Genomic DNA, 24,666 nt, shown 5'->3' with positions numbered 1-24,666 from the left:
AAAGATGAAAGCCAAATGTCTGTAAACTGACTTCACATCTGCATCCCATTAAATATGTTAATAATACTAAACACAACAGTGAGGATGTGTATGTGTGCACACATTAACAGATTTGACATTTTTAGCAGGCTGTATAAAAGCTGTTTAGGAATTAAGTTAAACTGAGAAGAGTTTTACTCCTTTCAAAACACAAGCTGGGAGGTGTGTGTGTGTGTGTGTGTGTGTGTGTGTGTGTGTGTGCGCGTGTGTTGTTTCTATCCCTCTCATCTATTTATTGGAACTATCAATGTAACAGAACACTTTACGCTCAAGTGAGTCCTCTCCAGTTACACTTTTAGTTTTTAATTAATTTGAGCCAATGAAGTCCATGAGAAGACAAAGCATGACTAAAAACAAACACGTGCGCAAAATGTCTCCTTTTTCTTTTCATAGCCTTAGCAACAGCCATAAGGACCCTGTTAAGCAGAGGAAAATGTATCAACTGTTTGCCTGGTGGGCAAATGTGTTTTCAGGCTAGATGACTTTCAAATTAACTTAAATTAATACATAAACAAATTGGCTACCAAATTAACTTCTTCTGAAGCACACTGCTAAATCAAAGAACATTATATGGTATAATGAGTGTGTATGTGTGTGTGTGTGTGTGTGTGTGTGTGTGCGCGTGTGTGCGTGCGTGTGTGTGCGTGCGTGTGTGTGTGTGTTGTGTGTGTATGTTGTGTTTGTGTGTGGAATGGAGTGGAGTGGGGGGTCGTGATGGTTTGACGCGTCTCCATTGAGCGCTGTGCGTAATTTGGCTGTCAAGTCTGAGATCACCTCGAGGAAACAGGAAATACGTTTACAAAATAAAAGCATAACAATAACATATTGTGAAAACAGAGCCCTCAATCGCTGACAGTGCCACACACACATAAATCCAACTCGTTTTCGGTTGTGTATACTTTGATACATTGTATGGGGGATGGTGATGGTGCAGTGGATATGACACATGCCTTTGGTGTGGGAGACCAAGGTTCGATTCCCACTGCGATACATTAACCAATGTGTCCCTGAGCAAAACACTTAGTTGCTCCAGAGGAATGCGACCTCTGACACATACACCCTATATATATATATAGTGTCTCTCTTTGGATAAAAGTGTCAGCTAAATGAAATGTAATATCACCTTGGTAAATATTTGCCCGTTGTCACTTTTATTTAGCTATCCAGTAACGGAAGTATTCTCTGTTTTTTGTGGCTGACTTGACGCTGGTGAGTATTTTATTTAACACTCTGGCTCAGTCCCGTCTGTCACAATTCTTCTGGACTTTACTTTGAGCAGGATCAAATCTCGTTGGCATTATCGCAGAATGGATATGAAGCTGTTGGCAGTCGTAGCTGCGCTCACGGTGGTGATATATGCGTTTCCAACACAAGGTATGCAGATCTTTTTCAGCTGGTTTGCTGTGTACTTTTGCAATTATTATAAGTTCATCATGATTTTCGTCAAGTGACGTGCAAAGTCTTAATTTTAGTGACACATCCAAATAATCGATTATTTCTAAAATAATTAAAACATATTCCCAATACATACAATTAAAGTGCAAATGTTACCTGAATTAAATGTCAACCTCTTTATTTAAAAAAAAAAAAAATGTCATTGCACAAATGTTAGTTGAATTGATGCATGAGCCTGTTCTGCAGTGGGAATAAGACACTAACAGGCTGCACACATGTGGCTCTAGCAGTAAAGAAATACCCACTCGGATCACCGATCAACGTGTGTATTTGTTCTGCTTTTTGTTTCCATTTAATTACTCGCAAATGAGGCATCTATAAGACAAAACCGCAGCTAGTTTACATGGCGACATCAGTCACCCAACTTGAAGGTGTTTCGCCCTTTATCATGGAAATACGGTGAGATCTTGTGTAAAAAAAGATTAGCATATAGTTTAATCTATAGCGGTGCTTCTCACCATCTGTTTGTGTGACCTCAGTTTTACTTTAAAAATAGTTACTGACAAAAAATGACTCGTCTTTAATTTATTCTGAATGAAATTTCACCCAACTGATATTAAATAACCTAAGCAAATTAAGTAAAGTTAAATAAGCCTAACTTCATCTATTTTAACACTGTCATGTTGCTTTCATGAAAACAAACAAACATAGTCCTATTTATTTTTCCACATTTATCATGAAAATCTCTTGAAATCTGAGGTTGTAATGGAAAGTATGCACATCCATCAGGGAAGTTTAAGGACCACACAGTACACATGTGTATATGACTGAAAGAGCTTAGTGTTTGTGGGTCCTGATATAAATGCTTCAAATCTCTGTGGGGCAAGCAAAAAAAAACCTGCAAAGCTTAAAGTGGCAATATGTAACTTTCAGTTTGTGTTGATTCTAGCATCCGCTTTGGACAAAAGCAGTAGTGTTTTTACCACACTGTCGTAAAGGTCTTTTCTTACTGAGTTAGCATTACTGGGAGGTCATATAGTTGCGATGAATGTTTTGCTCATTTACAATAAGAGAATATGTTACAGATGCATTGTTGCATTTCAAGTGTTGCATACAGTAACCTAGCCTTTGGATGTATCGTGAGCTAAACTGGGTATCACACTGTGTTACGAGCCAAAGCATTAAGTATTTGTCATATGTTATATCTGTATTTATGTCAAAACCTAGAGACTTTCAAACATCAAAATGTCATTTATTAAATGTATTTGTGTCAAAATGACATATAAACATCTTTTCGTAGGCTATTCTATTTTGCCTGGAAAGGCTTCCAAGACGCTTGGGTGTCGTGTGAATAGTCGTCGGTCCTATTTCTAGCATGCATGCGTTTTCTGCACGCCTGAGACGTGCGTGTCACGCAGGCAGTGTGCAAGCTCTAACCCTGTTAACATGGGAGCCGAAATAAAAACGGACATGCCACGCAGCTGACGCAGGCCACGCAGGCAGTGTGCAGGAGGCCTTAGATTTGTATAGTGCATTTCATGAAACCCAAGGATGCTATACACAAGTAGCCTACAGGGAGACAAGGGAAAAGAAAATAGCAGGTCAACACAAACACGGATTGAGACGATATAAAAACCAGCGCTAAATGGAAGGGGGAGTAATTTAATGTAGACTACTGATGTACAACCACACTGTAAAGTTATTTTATGAATGAAATAGACATATTACATACCTGAGGGCCAATTCCGGATCAGTTTTGAATCATTTACAATTCCATAATTGTCTCCATTTGTTGAAAGCCTGATCGAGATTGACTCAGGGCATCTGTCACTTTCCCTTTTAGCTTTTAGTTGTTCTTCATTTAATTTCCTTTGTTCCTGTGATGGTCCTGCCCCAGTATCAGCCATAACTACATCTCCTGCTACCCTTTACCTGGCTGGATATCGCTGGATACTCACTACGGGCCTTTCCAGTGTTGCACCAAAATCTGTGACCCATCTGAATGTGTAACTGTAGAGCCGGTCTAGCGGCTGTAAATAATTTTGTGACCTCGCAGGAAAAATCAGACCCGGGCAAAGGCATTAATAAAAACTATATAAAAATAGTGTTCTTTTCACTGTAAGTCTTGTTACAGGTCATTTATGATCATCAGATGAAAAATTACACAGTTTCAGAAACATTTAAAAGTTACATATGGTTACTTTAAATATGTAGTTTTGATTTGATGATGGTGGATGTTGGCTCCATCCCCCTGCGACCCTGCAAAAGATAAACATGTATAGATAATTGATGGATGTAGGCCTACCAGTGGCGCAATGTAGTTATGACGGGGCCCAGTGCACGCTATTATTATGGGCCCCAGCGAACGCTAAATACTAATTATGAAACACATACACCATTAGGCGTTCATTAGGCCTTTACCATTGCTCAGTCAGTCTTGACAGATCACCTGAACTAGCTACCATGTATCATCTCTCCAAAATAGGTAACCTTTGTGATTTGTGTAGATCTGACGAGTGCCCTGAACTGATTTGATATTTGATAACTGATCTAATGATTTTGTAGTGTAAGTATATACTTTTGTTGTAGATTGCTACTGACTATTTTACAAAAAAATTAAATCTTGACACAGCTGGGTTTGCCTTTTGGAAGGCATATATAACAAATATTTAACGTGAGTTCTTTGAACTCAGTTGTATTTCTGAGGGGGCAATCTAAATCCTCTGCAAGTCACTCTCATTCTCTGCCCCAACACATTATTGGAGGGCCCACTCTGTCTATGGGCACCCCTCACACAACAGGTCCCAGTGCAACCGCACTGCCTGCACTGTCTATATTACCGCCCCTGGGATGTACAGTACAGTGCATGGGCAGTTTTCATGAGTGAAGAAATTTCTCTAGATTTGTTGCATTGTTTGCATGCTTTAACTTGTTGATCTGAGGATATGGATTTATTAGTTTTCTTTATCATTTTCAGATCATTTGATTGTTATCATGTTTATTCTTATTTCTATTTAATACATGTAGTAGTTTCCCTGTTTCCACAGGAGATCATTGTCTTCATCTAGTCTTTTTTTTGGATATGTTTTTTTTTTTTTTTTAAAATTTTTTTTTTTTTTTTTTTTTTTTTTTTTTTTTTTTTTTTTTAGGAAAGCTCTTCTGTCTCGTTCAATGTACGTCGTCAACATAACATCCAACGAACCTACATTCGAGAGCTCAGGTTCATCCACACACCCAACTGCCCCTTCCAAGTGATGTGAGTTATTGTTTTTAATTCTGGCACCCACACAGACACAGAGAAGTGCATGTTTTCCACCCTGGCTTTAAAAAGTCTGACAGGTTTCCTCCTTGTTGGCCATTTCTCACCATCAATCTCAAAGAGGTGACAGGCCAGAGAAAAGAGTTGTGCATGCATGTGTACACACACGCCCCTCCGCCACTCGCTTTTTACTGCAGTCCCACTGACGCATCCACACAGGAAGTGCTCCATTTAAGTATGAGTGAATGTGAAGAAGAGGTGGAAATTGGATGCACGTTTGTTTTCAGCAGGAAAGCAATAAATGTGTTTTTTGTAATCGGGTTTGCTTCTTATTTGCTTGTCACGCAGTGCTTCCTTCTTGTACAACCTTTGGGAATTTACAGGTTAAAGTGTCGAGTAGCACAAGCAGTAGTTAGTTACTACTGACAGGAAAACTTCAGGAGCAGTTAAATATGGAGGAAATATAATTGGCAGGTCTTATAAAGATAAGAAATACACACACAGGAAAAAGGAAAAACTGATTTTTTGTTACTCAAAAACAGGATGTGTGTGCCAAAGGAGGCATGATCACCCACATAGAGACATATGATCCAGTCTTGACCCATTCTGTAAATAACCACAGGGTTATGCTGAATTTAGACTTCAGCCGCATGTTGAGGTGTACTCCATGTACCTCCATGTACTAAAATTTTTAAGGCACATTAATTAGGTAGTTCAATCAAGGGTGAAACATAAAACTTAAGGGATATGATCTTTGAGAACTGACTGAATGCACATGTTCTTTAGCTGTAGCAGCGTCACATATGGGGTAAAAGAGTGATTGGTCACCATTGTGAAAAGCTGTCACTGTGTCAAATCGACAAGGCAGTGTCAAGTCACTCTGTTTAATAACAATGTGTCAAGACACCTGATGTCACTGGCTTAGCATAATTAACTCTTTCATCTTCAACTGAGGCATAATTGACATGTACTGAACTTTATTTCCCTTTTTCTGATCAGTGCCAAGCTGAAGACAAACAAAGAAGTGTGTGTGAACCCAGAGATCCGGTGGCTGCAGCAGTACCTGAAGAACGCCATCAACAAGTAAGTTGAATAGCAAAGACTGGTTTTGGTTATGGATTGTGTGTTTGCTACAATACATGGTTCTGTTGTCTACTGTCAGTTGTCAACCTTTACCAAAATGCGTCTGGAGCACTGTAAAATCATTTACACTGTAAAGAAATTTCAAGTAAAGAATATAGCACATTTGGACATCTATCATTACACCATTGTAAGAGTGACATCTCTTAATTGCCCAATTTATATTGGAGCCCAAACTTGAGACATGCTGGTACATGACCAAGTGGGAGTAGAGACTGAGTCCACTTTCACACCCAAACTGTGGGTTTGATGTGGGATACTACACACACTATTAAACCATGTTTATTCTGCTCTTACTAAAGTGCTGTTATGTGTTCATCCCTGACCATCAGTGTTTATGCAAGACACAGGTGAAATTATACCACACTTGAACAAATATTGTATATTTTTGACAGTGTTTTCAACTTATATGGGTGTAACTTGATAGAATTACTTTTCTAATTTGGTCACTTAATGCAACAACTTCTATCTACAATCATATAATAGTTTATCAGAGATTGAAAGGCATAAAAGTCACCGCCAATATCAACTGTCTCCTTCCTGCTCAGAGACACTTTTCTGAGAAAATGTTGGCACCATAAAGTTTATAGAAGGGATCAAGTTGCCATCCTGAACTCTGTGCAGTCACATATTTCTAAGGATTGAGCACCCCTGTAGCGTTCGGATAAAACAAAAGCTAGTTTAGGGATGCAAAAACTGAATTTCCTGTAGATAACTAAATGCACTTATGCAGTCACTGACCCATTGAGGATGTTGATGCTCCAGCCTCTGACCTACACACTCAACACCCACCCACAGTCCCGCAGTCAGACTGTCTGTCTCAAGGATGATTGTGGAGCCCTTGACTTGTTGAGGTGTGAACAGTCCTCTGCATAACAAAACAGCCCATGTAGAGAGTAGACGGTGGTCATTTACATTGGATCAGACCTAATGTGTTTCCAATTACACATCCAGTATATAGGAGGGACACACCTACAGTATTTACAATGTGTCTAAAGGCACACAATTGTAAGTCATGCATTATGCTACTCTTTAGTTTGGTAAATAAGACCATGATAACCTTTTTTATCAGTTGAAATATGGCTCAGCATTTACAGAGCATTATTCCAATGTCAATAATTAAACTGCCCACCCATGCTCTAGTGTTTATGCTGTTAATTTACGGTTTGTGAAGAGGTATGTAATTTTCCAGTCAGTAATATATATAATTAATAATATAAGTTTACAAAAGCTTTTCTTGAAAAGACAAACTCAACCTGTCAACATGTAATTGACTGAAAACATTGGAGTCAGAGAAGGTCAACTGAGTTATGGGCTAAAAGGCGACTGATTAACCAGCTAAAACGGAATGCTAAACTTCTAAATGTTAAGTTCTTGATTTCAGGTCAAAACCATTTTGGTTGTGTAAACTTGAAGCAGCTGTTTTTGTTTTGGATTGTTGGCACTTTCTCATTGTAATCTTGGCATCCAGTTATGGCTGAACAAATACTCATTAACTTAACTATTAATTTTCAATATGCTGTTAACTAGTTACATTTTCACAACCAAGGGTTTGTCCAAATGAACATGATACAAATTGTATTTGCCACTCAGTTAGAGTGATCTTTTATAATCAGTTCTTGTTGGGTTAGACATAATTTGGAAGTCAGCAACCCACTGTGTAGTCTATATCCTCAACGTTCCACTTCCGGGATTGCTCGGAACACATTGCGACGAAAATTCTGCTGGATTTCCACTCTATCTTTGTGTTGGCATTTTAAACTCCGGTCAATTTATGAGGACTATGGTTAACCTTTTCTCAGATCTCTGCAGGGTAAATACAGACAGATAGCTAGACTATTTGTCCAATCTAAGTTTTCTGTTGAACGACTAAAACAACATTTGAACGTACACCTTCTACCAAAACAAGTTCCTTCTCGAGGCTATTTTGCAGTGGCAAAAAAAAGTGCAATAAACCAGAGCACGTTTTTCTCCTATCCCAGAATGCTGTGTGGACTAGCCAGACCCTCCTCCGCAGCGCCGCGGTGGAGGAAGATCGGGCAAAGCGAGACTACCCACTGTGTGAATAGCTAGAGCTGAACATGATTTCGACATTACGTCTATTTTGTTCTCATAAAACTCACACCAAATTTGCTTTTTCCTTCCAGGATGAAGAAATCCAGGCAGGACAACTAAAAACCCCGGCGGAGATCCTCCTAAGCCATCACTGAGGGTTTGAACCATCACAGCTGTAACATGTGATATGAGATCATCTGGTATGTTAAACAGCACTTATCACGACTGCCACGATGCGGCCTCTTGCATGGAATGAACCTACAACTCTTCATCGTGAACACCATCCACCAAGTTGTTGCAGTCTTCACCATCACCCTTCTCACCACTTATAGAGATTGTAGACGTTATTAGTGCAAAGTGCAATTATATCTGTGTGTGTATGTTTTTCTAACTATAATGTTTATACTTTTTTTTGTTAATGGACATAAACAGTAAAGAACTATTTTTTGGAGATTTTCTCGTCCTTCTGGCCTCTCTGTCATTTAAGAAAAAGCATCGACCCCGGGGTCAAAGTGTTTAAAGGGGGGAGATATAGGTCAGTGGGAGAATTTTCTCCACAACAAACACGAGTTACCATCCCACTTGCAAGTAGCAGAGTCTTTTCATCTGCTAAATAAGCAGAATATAGATTTATTAACTCTAATCCAAAACATGGGATCTGCTTACCCTAATCGTCTCTGATTTTAAATTGTACAATATGAACAACAATGTACAGTTTCTCTTCTAAAAAACAAGCAGAGGCGCAGAGTTTGCCAAGTCGTATTTCATGTTTCAAGTTAATTAGCACCGTGGAATTTCAATGGGTGCCAGCTACCCCCAGACTGAATATAAGATCCTAGTAAAAATGGCTATTACAATGTTTTTGTGATGGAAATTAGGATGCCAGAAGAGCTTGAGAATTTCCTGAGCAGTTCTGTGGCAGTGATTATGCGACCCTGTGTTACCCAACGTGCCTGCTTTTTTTCATTCTTGGAGAAAAGCTGAACATCTAGATCCAAAACCATTTTAATTGAGCGACCAATAAGTCAAAATTGACAAGAATTGTAAAGCTGTGTCGCTTAACGAGAGATGTTAAGAACAAATGGTGACATTCACGAATCACAGTTCGCTGTCAAAAAGATTTTAATATACTGTTAGTATAAATGTACACAAGGGTGTACTGCAATTTGAATAACTGTAACCACATCAGTAGTTAAAACACTTTGTTATACTCTGAGCCACAGTAGAGAAAGTAGTTGTACTATTACTGACAATAAATAATGTACATAGATTTAACTACCTACAACTGTCATGCAGATAGCGATGCACTTTATATCTGATGTATTCATGTTTTAACAACAACATTTACTATTACTCACTAAGTCTGATCATTAGGCCTAAATTGTCTTTTGTATTTTTTATATTAATCATGCTGTTGCTATTCTGTTCTTTTTGATCATTGAATGTGTTGCTGCATTTAACTTTTAAAGCCTGGGTGATTCATTCATCTATTATACAAATGTTTATTTTTGTACTCTTTTATGCATTCATATATTAAATCTAAACATTTAAATGAAGGAACTGTACTCTCACAATTGAGTCAACCAGCCAACACTTTACTGTAGAACTTGTATACAGTTGGTCAGTAAAGAAAGGAAATTTTAAAAATGTTACGATTACTATTTTAATGTTTACTTTCCTATACATGTTACAAGCATTTTCCTCATAAATATACTCACTTATACCTACTAATGCACACACATAGTTAAGTGACTCTTTACATCTTTATATTCAGTGTAAAGCCAGCTTTTCCAGAGCCAACACGCAGCTGCTGTAATCTTACTGTACTAGCAGGTCAGAGGTTAAATCTATAGACTTTGATGTGTGAACATGTGTTTAGCTTTACTCACAAGGGCAAATTAAAGGCAAGCACAATGATCCTGCCTGTTATTTAACTATTAACTCAACAAGCCACCATTAGGAAAACATTAGAGCTAAAAGGGATGAACTTTTAACTTCCCTCTAAGGGCATTATGTGAGGCGGAGCACAGTAGTTTATGTGATGAGAGTGGTCTGCTGATTGAAACATCAGGGAGAGATAAAGGGCCGTGAATGGCACTCCACAACCAATTTTGCTTTGTCTACTGATACTGTTTTTGTCCGGGTTAAGCGGGAAAGCAGCACTCGTGTGAGATAAAGCCATTGATTTAGCCACTTTTTTTAGCACTGGTGTGCCAATTTTGAGTGGAAAGAAATCATATATAATCACTGTATGATTGATTGGGTTGATATCACTGCAGAGATCTAGAGGTAGCAACGAGTGTTTTCCTCCCCAGTAATGTGAAGATTGGGCAGCTTGTCGTGTCATGTGAAATTTTATCATACAGAGGACACATCCTCATAAAGTGTTAACTATTATTACTCTGAGACCATTTTTAAAACATTTGCTTACTGAAAATATTTCAATTAAACTTAAAATTGATCACATCGTTTGCCTTCTATCATCAATATTGTATTGTGAACGTATCAACAATATCATCGTTTGTGTGGGTTGCAAAAAAACATGCAAATATATGTCCTCTAATGAAAAGCAGTTGTTTGTAGTACTTAACTCCTTGGAATCTTGGGACCACTGCCAGAACCCACCAGTTTAACCATGCAGCTTGTGTAACTGGTGCCATGAAGCCTGAGGTGTAGTAAAAGTTATATTAAATTTACCTGAAAATGTAGAACAAAAATGCAAGAAATGTCTGAAAACATCACACTGCGTGTAAAATTTGCTCATTCATATAAAATGTGTTGTGTCTAAGAAACTAAACAGCTAATTTAAACATATAAAGAAGTTTCTATAACAAAGTCTTCATTAAATGAGAGGCAGTGGAAAGTAAATGAGGTGTGTTTAAACAGTAATGTCTTAGCACATCAAGTTTTCTGAAGTGTAACAGAACAACATGATTAAATGAATTATTGGAAGATTTACTTGAGTAATATATGTCAGTGTCACGTTGGTACTAAATTAACACACCACAGATCTGCTCATCCCAACGTGTTTCACATATTCATCACCAAACCTAAGAGAGGAGCACGTAGAGCAATAGAGCTGTGACTCACGGCAGCTTTAATGATGAAAAGAGCAGCTTTTCAAATCAAGAACTCAGTTTAAAATTGAATTAAACTCTGTGTTGCAAGGTTGTATTTTGTTTGGTAGTGTTGTTGGCTTAGTGGTTAGCACTGTTGCCTCACAACAAAAAGGTTTTCTCTCGCATTTCCAAAACATGATGGAAGGGCATCTGGTGCAAAACAAATATTAAAATAAATTAATTATAAAATTAGTATTCACAGTGGCGCACAGCAGCTGCTGGAGGAAGAAGTTGCAAGGTTGTGTTTTATTCCATTGTGAAATATTCTGAAAAACAATAAAACCAGAATGCTACTCAGCACCTTGGTATGAGCTGTCCAGCCAGCGCTGGACGGATTTACTCAAAGGCTGAGGAATGTACAAGACAGGAGAAGACATATGAAATTCATATTCAGCATTGCCTTCAAATTCTGTTGGGGTTTGGAGTTCAACCACAATGTCAGACGAAAAACTGACACCTTGACAGATGAATAAAGATTTGTCATGTGAAATGCAAGGAATGACGCAGAAATAAGGGTGAGTGGGGTGTATGTGCTCATTTATACAGTATTCCCTCCATCTTTAGCTGTAAGGGCTCCCAGATGTGCAGCCAATGAAACTCTACTTAGTGGTTATTCATCATGAAAAGCTGATCATGAAAATATGAAATTTCAGTGTGTGTGTGTGTGTGTGTGTGTGTGTGTGTGAGACACATGACACATGACACACTGAGTGCTGGACATATTTAAAGCTACACTGTGTAAGAATTTCTCCCATCTAGCGGTGACATTGTATATGACAATAAACTGAATATTACTTTCTAGCCCCTCCCATTCCGATCGCATTTTATCTCCTACGGTGGCCGTATTATTCCAAGAAGTACAAATTTGTCCGTGAGTGTTCCTTCCAGTGTAATAATAGTTTCACGTTTTTGGTACCATTTCATTGCTAACATCAGCTATCAGGTTCCCAAATGAATGCAAGCTAATGTTATTAAAGTATCAGCGTGATCCTCCATCTTCAACAGGCTTTCAAATCTGCCGGCAGATCGAGTAATCTCCCCCTGGCATTCGTCACGTTCCCAGTGCGAAAGCCGGAGGTATGTCCCTCTTTGGCTAATGTATTTTAAAGATGGAGGCGCAACATGGGTCATTCAGAATACATACGAGCGACTTGCTCGTATGTATTCTGAATGATTCTGAATGGCAGATTCTATGCTTACAAGAATACTTTGATTAGTTGGTGGAAGTAATTCCACATGAATGAGCCCATATTTGTGAAAGAACAAAGGGGTTTTTGCTAAGAGTCAACTCAAAACAATACACAATGGAGCTTTAACCCTGGTATGTCTAGATTGTTCAACATAAAGGTTTGTTTTGGGGAGATTTTAGATATGCGATTTGTCTGTCATGTCCATCAGAAAATTATTCTTTAATGTGACAAGTGTGGTTTGTCATTCCTATGAAAATTGTTTTCTGAGAGAGTAAAAAGGCAGCTGGGTTTGATGATGATCAGAAGGAGGATATTATTTTTTGTTGGACAATCATCAGTCTTTAGTCAGTCTTCACAATACACCTAGGCCAGAGCAACATCGTCACCAAATGTTTAAAAGTTTAGTATTTCCATTCATATCTAGGGCCTTGCCAGTCCTTATCCAAAGCTGAGCCAACACAAGAAATTCTGCCCAATTCTGGCTGAAAACCAGAAGTGCATCATCCAAAAAAACCTGATCTCACATCACACAGGTCCCAGCTCCAGCTTCTCTCTGGTGTTTCTCAACCTGCACTAGAATACCTTTTGCTCAGTTCGTAGGAAATCCAATTACACTGCAGTAAAGTTGTGAAGCTGAAGTCATGAGCGCAGAGGAATATTAAATACCATCCACCTGTGTGTGTGTGTGTGTGTGTGTGTGTGTGTGTGTGTGTGTGTGTGTGTGTGTGTGTGTGTGTGTGTGTGTACATGTGTGCGTGAGAAGATAACAGGGATCATATAAAGCCACTTCAATAAGGTCCAGTGGACATTAGCCTACTCTCCCTGGTCAGAAAGGTGGTAAAGTTAACCTGGGGTCAGTTTTAATGTTAGTCTGTGTGTGTGTGTGTGTGTGTGTGTGTGTGTGTGTGTGTGTGTGTGTGTGTGTGTGTGTGTGTGTGTGTGTGTGTGTGTGTGTGTGTGTGCATGTGTGTGCATGTGTGTGTGTGTGTGTGTGTGTGTGTGTGTGTGTGCATGCGTATGTATGTATCAGTGAGTATGTGTATGTATACTAATGTCACTTCCTAACTCTACTCCAAGGCCATTAACTGTGCGTTAGCCATGCTGGCAGCTGACCACAGCAATTCAAAGGCCTCTAAAGTTTGTCACACCCGCAATGTCAAGGGATCATAAAAATTGCCCTGCGGAGCGTATTAGGTGGTCAAAACACAGACACTTCCTCGTCACTGTGGTTTCACCAAGGAAGAGTAAAAAGCTATGACCCAACAATAATCTCTTTGACGGAAATTAAAACTATCAGGCCAGTTACTGAGCAGCTGTGATCAAAAACTTGTGAATTGTTTGAACTGGCAGAATGAAGATGTGAGTGCACACAGATCTGTTGTTCTTTGTGCTTTGTGGTTTACTGAAGTTTTGATTATATTCACTTAAGCTCCATGAAATTGCTCTCTGCTTTGCATGTTTTTTGGACTAACTTCCCTATATGTAGTAACTGCTTTATCCAAACACAAAGAAAAACATATTTATGAAAAGATGTGCTAAACTCTTGGACACTAACTTATCGTTTCTATGGATTTTCTTTATGCCTATTGATGAATTGATGAGAGACAATCAAATAGTTTTGCAATCACATTTGATCTCCCAAAGGAAAACATTTTTCTGTTTCACCCCAACAACAACAAGCTCAGAACACAGGGTCAGCTACTGTGGGGCAGACACTTGGCTGTCATGTGGGATTGATCTTTGGTTTTTCCAGTTGAAGGGTTATCTTAAATTCCATGGCACCCAGCTTTAGACTCTGAGAACAAGAAAATAAAGATGAAAAAAAAGATGGTTGATGTGTGTGTGTCCACAGCTCCTGCTCTCTCTCAATCACAGCTCCCCCCTTCTGTTGTTATTTACCCCCCTGTCCCAGACCAGGCCACTGCCCTGGGGCATCGTGTGCACCAAAATCACACTCCCCAAGGGAGACATTAGCAGAGTCATAGCTTTTCTTGTATCAGATGACCCGAAGCCCATTTCCACGAGTGCACACTCTCACTCTGAAAAATCCCAAGTAATGATTTGTAAATGACTTGTTGATTGTGCAAAGGGGGGCCACTGAGTGTTGTTAATTGCCTTAACACTGCCAGTGACCCACCAGAACATTAATCACAATTATGACAAAATTACTCAGCTGATTTTCTCAGAAGAGTAGTCACTGCGACGGATGTTGAAAGTGACCAACATGCAGTGTGTAATAACAGCGGCATGTGTGTGTCTGTTTGAGAATGAATGGGAGGCTAATAGAGGGGGCCCTATGAACAGTTAAACTAGCCCTCCTGCAGTCTCTCTACCTTTCATGTGCTAATATTGCTGAGGTTATGAGTCCCAACACCATCCATCTTCACACAGATGTTTGCATGGACATGGGGGCCTTCCCTCCACAAAATAATAATGGCTATAGTCCAAATTCCTTCAGTGTGATTCTGTTTTCAAACTCAGGAGAAACACTATGGATGTTAGATATGGATAAGAGACAAAGGAGTAACACACTCAGGGGGCCTTGGTCTGCGGGGCCCAGAGAAGCTAAAACTCCACCAACATTAAACCTCACCCACATATCACACACTGTGTTTCCCTTCATCTCCATTCCTCTCAGGATTATCACCCACATCCTAATTGGTTGATCTACCCGGGTGCCTCCATGAATGGTGTTTTAAATGTCTTCCCATATGTAGCTCTGAGTACCATGTGACACCCAAAGAGAGGGAGCATTAAGGTTGTGACTAACCATAAAAAGAAGAAACTATTACGCCATTATCTGGTGATGAAACCGATATACTGTACTCGCTTCATCTCCAATACCACAGAGTGTTTTTTTACCATAAGGCCTATCACTATAGAGACCCTTCTGTTGGGCTGCAGTGTGACTCAGTGCCTGAGCACGCTGTCCAGATGCGACAGACAGGGAGGTCTGATGTCTAATACCATCCACCAACATTGTTCATCCTCAAACAATTAAATATTTCTGGAAAACAAAGCGATTTCACCCACAATACATCTGAATAGCATTTTGATGTAACTGATACCCAACAAATATTTGGGATTGTATTTTTTCATTAGGTAGTTAGTTGTGTTGCTTTCAAATTTGACAAAGATTATTTGATCTTGGTTATATTTTAAAAGAAATTAACCGTGTGAAAAGTACATTTTCTGGTACAGGCACAAAGAAAACTCAGTATGTTCTCCAAAATACATGACTGAGTGCTGGAAATATTTAACCTGGGTATGTCTAGATTGTTCTAAATCTGTTTTGGGGAGATTTTAGATATGTGATTTGTCTGTCATGTCTATCAGAAAATGATTCTTTAATGTGTAAAGTGTGGTTTGTCATTCCTATGAAAATTAAAACCAAGTGTTTAAAAGTTTAGTATTTCCATTCATATCTAGGGCCTTGCCAGTCCTTATCCAAAGCTGAACCAACACAAGAAATTCTCGCCAATTCTGGCTGAAGGACCAGAAGTGCATCATCCAAAAAAACCTGATCTCACATCACACAGGTCCCTGCTCCAGCTTCTCTCTGGTGTTTCTCAACCTGCACTAGAGTGCCTTTCGCTCAGTTTGTAGGAAATCCAATTACACTGCAGTAAAGTTGTGAAGCTGAAGTCATGAGCGCAGAGGAATATTAAAGACCATCCACCTTGCAGTCTGCCTGGTGCATTTGTTTCCATCCATCTGGTTGACTAACGAAGCCTTCCTGGAATCACATCTATTGTTATAGGAGAACACAAACTCGCAGACAAACCAGTTGTCTGTTGCAGTTTACATAAAACACATCAAAGAAACTAGAACAAAGGCTTTCTAATACCCAGACTGAAAGGAATTCTCTATCAAGCTGGTATGAATTGTGCGATACATGAAGGAGATCGTGTAAGTCAGCTGTTTATTGTTGGCCGTAGTACAGAGGAACAGCGTTTGGCTACTGCCTGTTAATAGCAAGAACTACTTTAAAGAAAAAACATTACAACATCAATTTAACCCAAACCCAAAATAACATAGCCTATGTATATAACATGTGTATCCAGTGGGTGTTTTTATGACAAGTCCAGGTTGTACAGCTCATGAAAACTGTGTCCAAGTTGAGAGTCTGAGAGATGAACTTCAGTATTACAACACTGCTGTGCAGGCCAGCTAAAAGAAGTTGGACGCGGCAGAGACAAATCTGACATGGCTCTTGTCTTAAAGAGGCTGCAGCAGTGTTTTTCTTCCTTTGTCCTCTTTATGGAAGCTCACAAATCAGGATGCAGTTTATCACTGTTTGTACAGGACTAATCTTAAATGTACAGTATAACACTGCCTCAACACTCCTCAAAAATACATTTTCCATTTATTTTCCCATCTATAAAGTCTGTGTACATTGGCACAGAGACCAAACAAAACTATACATAAAATGATTCAAAAAAAAGGAAAGACACAAGCTGGGACATCTAACAGCTGCAGCTGGAGCTTTGTTAACAAGCTAAAGCCACTATAAAACTTGACTCTGGAACATTAATAATTAGTTATGAGACCAATTATATTGATATAACCAGGACTATGTAAATGCATATAACAACTATGGCTTTACGTGCATTTAATCTGTTTTAACCTTAAATTTACAAGAGCTGTAATTATTTGTGTGAAAGTTTCTTTCTGGTTTGTGTGTTTGCTTCGCTTACTCACACATGGTTTGGATTAATGTCAGTGCTCTACTCAGCTTTATTCAGCATGAAATATACTGGAAAATGAGAAGATGTAAAGATAGTTAGGTAGTTTAGGTTAGATGTTACAAAAGATTGCTCACTTCTGCTTCTAGTGGTATTCACACAGACAGTTTTGGTTTCCTTTGTCCAGGCTTTGAGATATCTGTCTCTGAGATTTCTACCTCTGATCCAGTACAGTGGAAGCAAATGGAATTGATTTTGTGGTGATCACAGTGTGTTCCTGTTACTCTGGATGAAAGTGGGGAAAGTTTTCATTGAAAGAACTTTCTACTGAGAAAATTTTAAAATAGATTTCTAGAACAAAACTGCTACAAAACATGTTACTAAAGGAATAGTGTTTGATTTGACACAAAATTCATGGGGTAAATCTTCATATTCCTTATAGAGGAATATGAAGGACATTTAACAGAAGACATAAAAGCAATTTTCATACTGGCATCAAATAACCCTTGTAGATTTTGTTATTGTTGCTACATTTACTCCCCCTCACTCTCACAGTGATCCCTCACTTTCCCAAGCTGGAAACTTGAACAAAGCTGGCAAAACAGCCAACACATGAATCCCTGTTCTCCGGGTGTAACTGAAGATGTCTCTCCACCTGCAACATGAGGTTACACTGTGTGATGCTGTTTCTCCTCAAACTGTCACATTCATTTAAAATGGGCTGCACTGTCCTCTTTTTGGTGTACTTTACCTTACAAACCACAGCTAGAGAAGCCACAGTGTTGACTGTACTTGCTCAAAAATGAGAGCCTGCAGATAGTGCTGGTCTACTTTGGAGACTTGGTAGCAACGATAAGACAGAAAAGCAGAAGCAGACTAGTGTTGGGACCCGAGATCTAGACAGCTGAAGAAATGTTCACAGAACAAGAAGATTTTACTGACAGCTCACAGAGCACCTTCCTGTCATTTGCGATAGTCTATTACTGGAATATTTTTTGGGAAATGCATGGGAAATTAGCTTTTTTGCCACGAGTTAGAGTCCTGGAAATGACCCAGACTGACGTTAGAGTAATGGCTGGCATTCGGCAGGGAAATTGTTATTAACTTATTTATTTTGATTTCGCAGATGACGTCTTGACCATAAATAATGATTTGGTCGTCAGTTGTCTGTCCCACTTCTTACCAAATTTTGGCTGTACTGTATGTTGGCCATTTTACCAGTTGGTAGGCAACCAGTCAAGACTCCTAGCCATGAAATAGCCTGGCACAAGTGGCCAATTGTCATTTTTACACGTAAACAAACAAAATAACACTAGGTCTAGAGGTGCTGATAGGCAGATTCAGTATGGAAAGAGCCAGGCTAGATGTTTCCCCCTGTTTCCAGCCTTTATGCTATGCTAAGCTAACAAGCTTCTTTTTCCAGCTACATATTCACTGCACAGATAGGGGAGGGGTATCACATTTCTCACCTAACTCTGCAAGAAAGTGAATGAGCATCCCAAAGTGTTGAACTATTCCGCCGCAACTTTGTTTTAAATACATTTTACAAATGTAAAAAAAATAACATTTCGAGTTAAAGTGATGGTTCGGAGTAATTTTGTAATTTACAAACACGTTTGTATTCAGTAATTACCCTTTATCAACTTTAATTAGTAATAGGTTAATGTTCTATTAACTCATATGTATTGGTAGCGTTAGCTCAAAATGTTGTAGATTTTAAGTACACCAGAAGTTTATGTAAATAACACTTGCCTGCTGGCTTCTGCTCTCTGCTGTTGTTGTTGCAGCGTTAAGACGTAGTAGCGCGGTGCCTACAAATTACAACACCGAAAAGAGATGCAACCAAAATATTTATTAATTTAATTTTTTTTAAGTAAGTGCTGTAGTATAACTAGCAGGAGACAAGTAATAATTGAGGTAAGTTTGGAGACATTACCTTATTTAATCATTGAATTAATAAATATTTTTGTTGTAACTCTTTTGGTGTAGTAATTTGTAGACGGCCCTAAGCACTCGCCTAACTGCAGGTAGCAGCAGCAGCAACAGAGAGCTGAAGAGAGCAGGCGAGTTCATAAACTTCTGGTGTACTTACAAACTTTCCAATCCATCGTTTTATGAGAGCATAACCTATTTGTACTACTTGTAGACGTTTGGTATCATTTCGGGCATTATTAGTGGTGTAACTTACAAGATACAAACGTGGGTCCATTAGCCCCTGCGCTAAGCTATTCAGCTGATAACGCTACTCTAGCTAACTCTCCCAATGTTCGACCCAGGTGAAAAAAGCTTCTGGGGGGGTGTTTGGCTCGAGGTCATGGTGCAAAGGACCCTAGGGTGAATTACTCCGAACCATCACTTTAAGCTAAACCTGCAACTCTCCTGCCTTTATCTGTCAGAGTTAAGCAATGTCCTCACTAAATGGTTTTTGTCTCCGTCAAACTACCACCAAGCAGCCAATCATTCCTGCCTTTCACAAACCCACTGCCAGCTTCTCAAGGGCCACTAACAGAAACAGTCGTGGCAAATTGACAACCTCCTTTCCTGACATACACACAAACACCCACATGCGTGCTAACAGGGCCCCTCCCACCTCAAGAGGGTCTGCAATTTTCACAGTTGTGGACAAATCTCTATGTTCTCTCTTAGCTGTAGGAGTTTCATTGAGCCTTGTGAAAAGCACTGCTGTGACATACATTTCTGCACCAGCGTTTGATGGTTTGCTGAATACACAATTGCTCATTTTAGCCACCGGCCCCCTGCAGGCTTTATATTACTTGCATCCAACCATCAAGAGTTAATAAGAAAATAACTGTTGTCAACATGTCATGAATGTCATTTCAAACAATAAAACTGACACAAAAGTAAAAGCTGTGGTTAATATTTGTCAAAACAAAACTTAAAACAAAAGAACCAAAACTGACAAATAGGATTTTTATGTGTATAAAAAATGAACTGATATTGCATATCTTTGTCACCATCCGTGTCCTGTAATGTTAAAGGGCATAGCTGTTCAGGAAAGATGAGTTTGCTGACAGTGTTGATCAGGGCAGCAAACAACACAATTCACATGCTTGTCCTTAGAAATACAGAAATCACCTCCAACATTTTTAATGAATATAAAAAAGATTTAATTTCTAACTGCCTCCTTTTATGTTAATGTTAAAAGACATTAAAAATACGTCAGTGTCAGTAATCAAAACAGGGTAATAATTTAAATATGTAGGGCAGGACATCATGAGATGTGGAGGAGGAGTAGGTGGAGGGAAAAAAATGATAGACAGAATAAGACTTTAAGGGTGAGAGATATAAAAAAAATGGAGGATAAATCAGCAGAGAAAAACTTAGAGATAATGAAGAGTGACAGAGGAGAATCAAGCTTCACTTTCCTACACAGTATATGAAAAATACAGTGTAACTTATTTTTACAATAGTCATATATTTATATCCGTGTGTGTGTGTGTGTGTATGTGTGTGTGTGTGTATGTGTGTGTGTGTGTGTGTGTGTGTGTGTGTGTGTGTGTGTGTGTGTGTGTGTGTGTGTGTGTGTGTGTGTGTGTGTGTGTGTGTGCATGTGTGCGTGCGTGCGTGTGAGTGCGTGAGAGAGAGAGATAGAGGGATGAGTGGTTGCATTAATTGTGTGTAATTTTCTCTGGGGTGAAAGAGCATCTCACACCTTCTCAGGCCTGGTAATTTCACTCCAGAGATTGAAGCAGTTATTGCAGTCCCATTCAGTAATTACACTGTGGTCCAGAAAAATGGTTAAGGTTACATCCATGTTATCCAGCCTGTCCAGCCACTGGGATGGACCATAAAATTGCTCTCAGTGCTATTTCTTACAAACTCATTACTTTGACTCTCAGTGTACATACAGTAGTGCTTATGAATGTGAAACCGGTTCCAATTGGTGTTGAACAAACAATAGAAACTGTAAACACAACAAATCAACAACTTTACAAATTCTGATAGTTCATCAGAAACATATCCCTGATTGTACCACAAAGATGGACTTTCTCTGGATACTCATACATCTTTTTAGTTCTGCAAAAAAGTTATTTCAATATTGTGTGAAAACCAATACAATTCTTAGACTGTTTTTCCCAGCACTTTGTGTCCAGTAAAGCATGGCATTTCCCACATAGCTTTGAGAAAGTAATCAGGGTTCTCAGGGTGGTGCATTTCAAAAGTGCAGCTTGCTGATCCAGTGATAAAAATGCACAATAATTAGCATGTTAAAGCTTGACCTAAATGGTAAGAGTTTACAGCCGTGCAAGGCTCTGTTAGGTGGCAGGAACAGTGATGCTTTGAGCTAAATGCTAGCATCAGCATGCTACCGTGCTCACAATGACAATGCTAATATCCATATATTCATGTTCACCATCTTAGTGTTATCATGTTAACATTTGCTAATTTGCACTAAAATAATTGCCATTAGCATGGCTAAAAAAAAAAATACAGCCATCACATTTTGTTGGTCAAATGTAAATATTAGGATTCTATCAAACAAATTGAACATGTATACATAAGCAAAGGAAATGAGCATTGATTTGTGATTTCAGATACTTTCATCACAAAACAGCACTTTAGAGTAAACATTTACAGAAACACAAATGGTGCAATTGGCTCTCTGGCAATTTTTTTTTTTATCAGTGATGCTACTCAAACTGAATTCCAGCTAATCTCATGTTTGGTCTTCAGCTCAAGATGATTGGATTGCAAAACATTTTTAGTCTGACCTCTATCTTTAACAACAACAAATGTAGTTTCTGAATTACAGTAGATGGGAAATTTAGCCAGATGTATTAGAGAAAATACAGCGTCTTAGCATGTTGAAAACTGACATAAACATTCAAATATAACCGTGCTTCTAGAAATTGAAAACAGTGTTTTTGGATGAATCTTTGGCTTTGACTTTCCAAAACTTGTCCTTGTTTCATTTTGTGTTGGAAATACCCAGCAGCACCCTCCACCCACACACAGAGCAGAGAGCCAGTAGCTTCTTTCTCTACAGACAACCACAGACCCTGAGATCTGGAAACGTTTCATTGTTTGGTCTTGCATTGATGCTTCACAATGATGCACTACACACTACTCAAACCTGCCACCACAGGCAGTGAGGATTAAGGCACACTAGAGAAAAGGAAAGCATTTTTGCCGCTGTCGGTAAAAAATAAAGAAGTAGGTCTAACTTGGAAGGAAGCCCCAGTGAAAGATTGCACCATAGAGACTGACCTCCAAAGGATGGGAACCTGTTAAGGTTTCTCATGTTCTGGGAAAATGTTTATACCTCCACCTAGAAGGTTATGTTTTTGTTTTACTTAATCAGTTTGTCTTTCTGGATGGATCAGCGGTTATCTCATAAAGCTGCAAACAGATTTACACCATGTTTTGTCAACTGAATATTGTTGGTCTGTTGACAAAACATTTTGTCAACAGAACCAATTATTAGCGGAACAATCAATTACTTTTTGGTGGTGATCTATGTCTTTCGAAATTTAGCAATTATTAGTCATGATTACGAAACAAACAGATATTTATATTACATTCCACTACTGAACCAGCTTCATGCACTGAAGAAGTCCGTGAGATGGTGTTGAAATCTCCAAAAAGTTGGTAAGTGGACTTTGAGTTGAGATTATTTTGTTACACATAACAGAGACCCTCCAAATCAGAGTGTATGTAAAGTCAAATTCAAATATATTTATTGATTTTTATAGGCGTAAAAGCATATTGAGCTCAATGGCTAACACTGGGCTTATAATTGTTCATGTTTGCATATGAAGCAAGATGATTTGATGAAATGTGAACGCATACAACACACACCAGTATTGATTTCATTGCAAAAATCTATGACGAAAAACATATGTAAAACAACACACACACAGTGAAAAATAAAAATAAATGTAACCTATGAAACCAATAACTATGACAAAAGGTATTACATTCACAATACTATTATTATTATTATTATTATTATTATTATTATTGTTATTATTATTATTATTATTATTATTATTATTATTATTATTATTATTATTATTATTATTATTATTATTATTATTATCATTAAATAAAAACTAAAACATAAAACGAGAGATGTGAAAAATGGACAAACTAAGTAATACAACATCTAATTCAACTGCATGAATGCATGCATCGGTGTAATCAGACTTTGTAGCCCCTGGTTGGTCAAACCAACATCAGTTTAATGGAAAAAATCCCATGGTAATCCCACTGACATTTAGATAGGAAGCAGCAACGAAACGGCCGGGACAAACCATGAACACATGCAGGCCAACATTTATAAAAAGGTAAACTAACATGAACATAACGTTATGGGCTGTGGATGTGCATGTAATGTTATTTGGACTTTCATTTGGCTGTCTTTTGTGTTCATACGATTGTGCAGGATTAATTTAATTTTAGGATGGTAACCATCGCAATCTTCACCTAGATGCTCACTAAAGAAATAGCGCTCCATTAATTGTCGTCTGATGTTTAAGCTGCTCATCTCAGTCTTAACCCAGACAGTGAGACTCAAACTAAATGAAAATCAGATACCAAAATTGACAATGACAGATTTCTGAAACATATATATTACTGCTCTGGAAATGACCTGTACAACTTCAAAGTGTAACATGCTGTCGCCTATTATAGCCAGATTACAAAGCCACATGTCCATATGTGTTGTATTGTGCTAACTCCTCATGTAGCCTGTACTATTTCCAGTTATGGCAGAGGAGAACACAGGACCAGGACTCACCGTTCTTCCAGAGGGATGCGCTCTCTGGAGAAGCACGGTATCTGTTATATTGAGTTTGTTATTTTAGTTCTGTGGGAGGAGAGATGATCTGTTTTCAGATGTAACCGCGGGGTTGCTGGTGTGGATGTTTATTTGTCTTTCTCAATGACAGAGGCTGTTATCAGTCACTAAAGTTTAAGTCTGAAGGAATTACCAGCAGCCTTCCGCCATTGATCAAAACCCAAAAGGTCATCATCTGCAGATGGTGGTTAGTTATATTGGCCGATGCTGGTTCAACAAATATGAACTATGATCACATTAAAACAACCAAGCAAACATCCAGAAGTGAGAACTAGCAGACACAGTGGGAACCATGGTTTGACCAATAATAGATTTGAAGATCAATGTCTAGATTGGGCCAATTATTATTACAGTAAATATACATCATCCTCCTTCTCTAGAAACCCCGAAAATCATGCTCTACTTAGAAAAATGGAATTTGTTTGATGCGTTGACAGCTCATGCTGGCAGAGTGACCGTCCAATTCCGAAGAAGGGAAACTGGGAAGCATTGAAAATAAATGTAATTGCAGGGTTTGGAAGCTGTTTTAGAGCATGAATATGTGGTCTGGGACTCAATCATATTGGCAGTGTCCTGCCACATCTGGTTTTAGAAGAGGGTTTCTGCTATAAATTGCAGAATCAATATATATTGTGGGATACTGGGTGTTAGTAAAACCCATTATAAAAAGAATATATCAAGGAACGTGTTGATACATTGCAACCTTATCAGCATTGTGCCTGAGGAGGCTTGTTAAAAATGCACACAAACACCACTTGAACCTTGAGGCTGATACAAACCATCCGCATTAGAGAGGATGTTTACATGTTTAGTCTCAGGACCACCAAACCCTTCAGGGAGAATTGCCAATACAGGACCCTGAAACCTCTGACCTCTAACCTCTCAGAGGGGCTCTGAAAACATGGACACTGCTGCATTTGAACAAAAAGATAGACTTTATAAATTGAAAGCGAGAAGAAGAGAC

At 38.7% G+C, this 24,666-nt stretch overlaps 1 protein-coding gene across 1 annotated transcript; it reads left to right on the top strand.

Moving 5' to 3' along the window:
* The first annotated feature begins 1,274 nt into the window (after nucleotides 1-1,274).
* Nucleotides 1,275-10,354, top strand: cxcl12a (chemokine (C-X-C motif) ligand 12a (stromal cell-derived factor 1)). Its single transcript, XM_039783580.1, has 4 exons — nucleotides 1,275-1,458; nucleotides 4,612-4,690; nucleotides 5,693-5,776; nucleotides 7,981-10,354. The coding sequence occupies exons 1-4, from the start codon at nucleotides 1,347-1,349 to the stop codon at nucleotides 8,006-8,008; spliced, it is 303 nt and encodes a 100-aa protein (XP_039639514.1). The 5' UTR covers nucleotides 1,275-1,346; the 3' UTR covers nucleotides 8,009-10,354.
* Nucleotides 10,355-24,666: the final 14,312 nt, after the last annotated feature.

This window comes from Perca fluviatilis, chromosome 19 (genome assembly GCF_010015445.1).
Source record: "Perca fluviatilis chromosome 19, GENO_Pfluv_1.0, whole genome shotgun sequence".
In the NCBI taxonomy this organism is placed as follows: domain Eukaryota; kingdom Metazoa; phylum Chordata; class Actinopteri; order Perciformes; family Percidae; genus Perca; species Perca fluviatilis.
Note: the sequence above shows the minus strand (reverse complement) of the source record. Positions and strands in the feature narration are given on the sequence as shown.

Coding starts and splice junctions, on each gene's coding strand:
- cxcl12a (XM_039783580.1), top strand. CDS start 1,347: ATGGATATGAAGCTGTTGGCAGTCGTAGCTGCGCTCACGGTGGTGATA. Junction 1,459..4,611: donor TGCTGTGTACTTTTGCAATT/ATTATAAGTTCA, acceptor CGTTCAATGTAC/GTCGTCAACATAACATCCAA. Junction 5,777..7,980: donor CTGAAGAACGCCATCAACAA/GTAAGTTGAATA, acceptor TTTTCCTTCCAG/GATGAAGAAATCCAGGCAGG.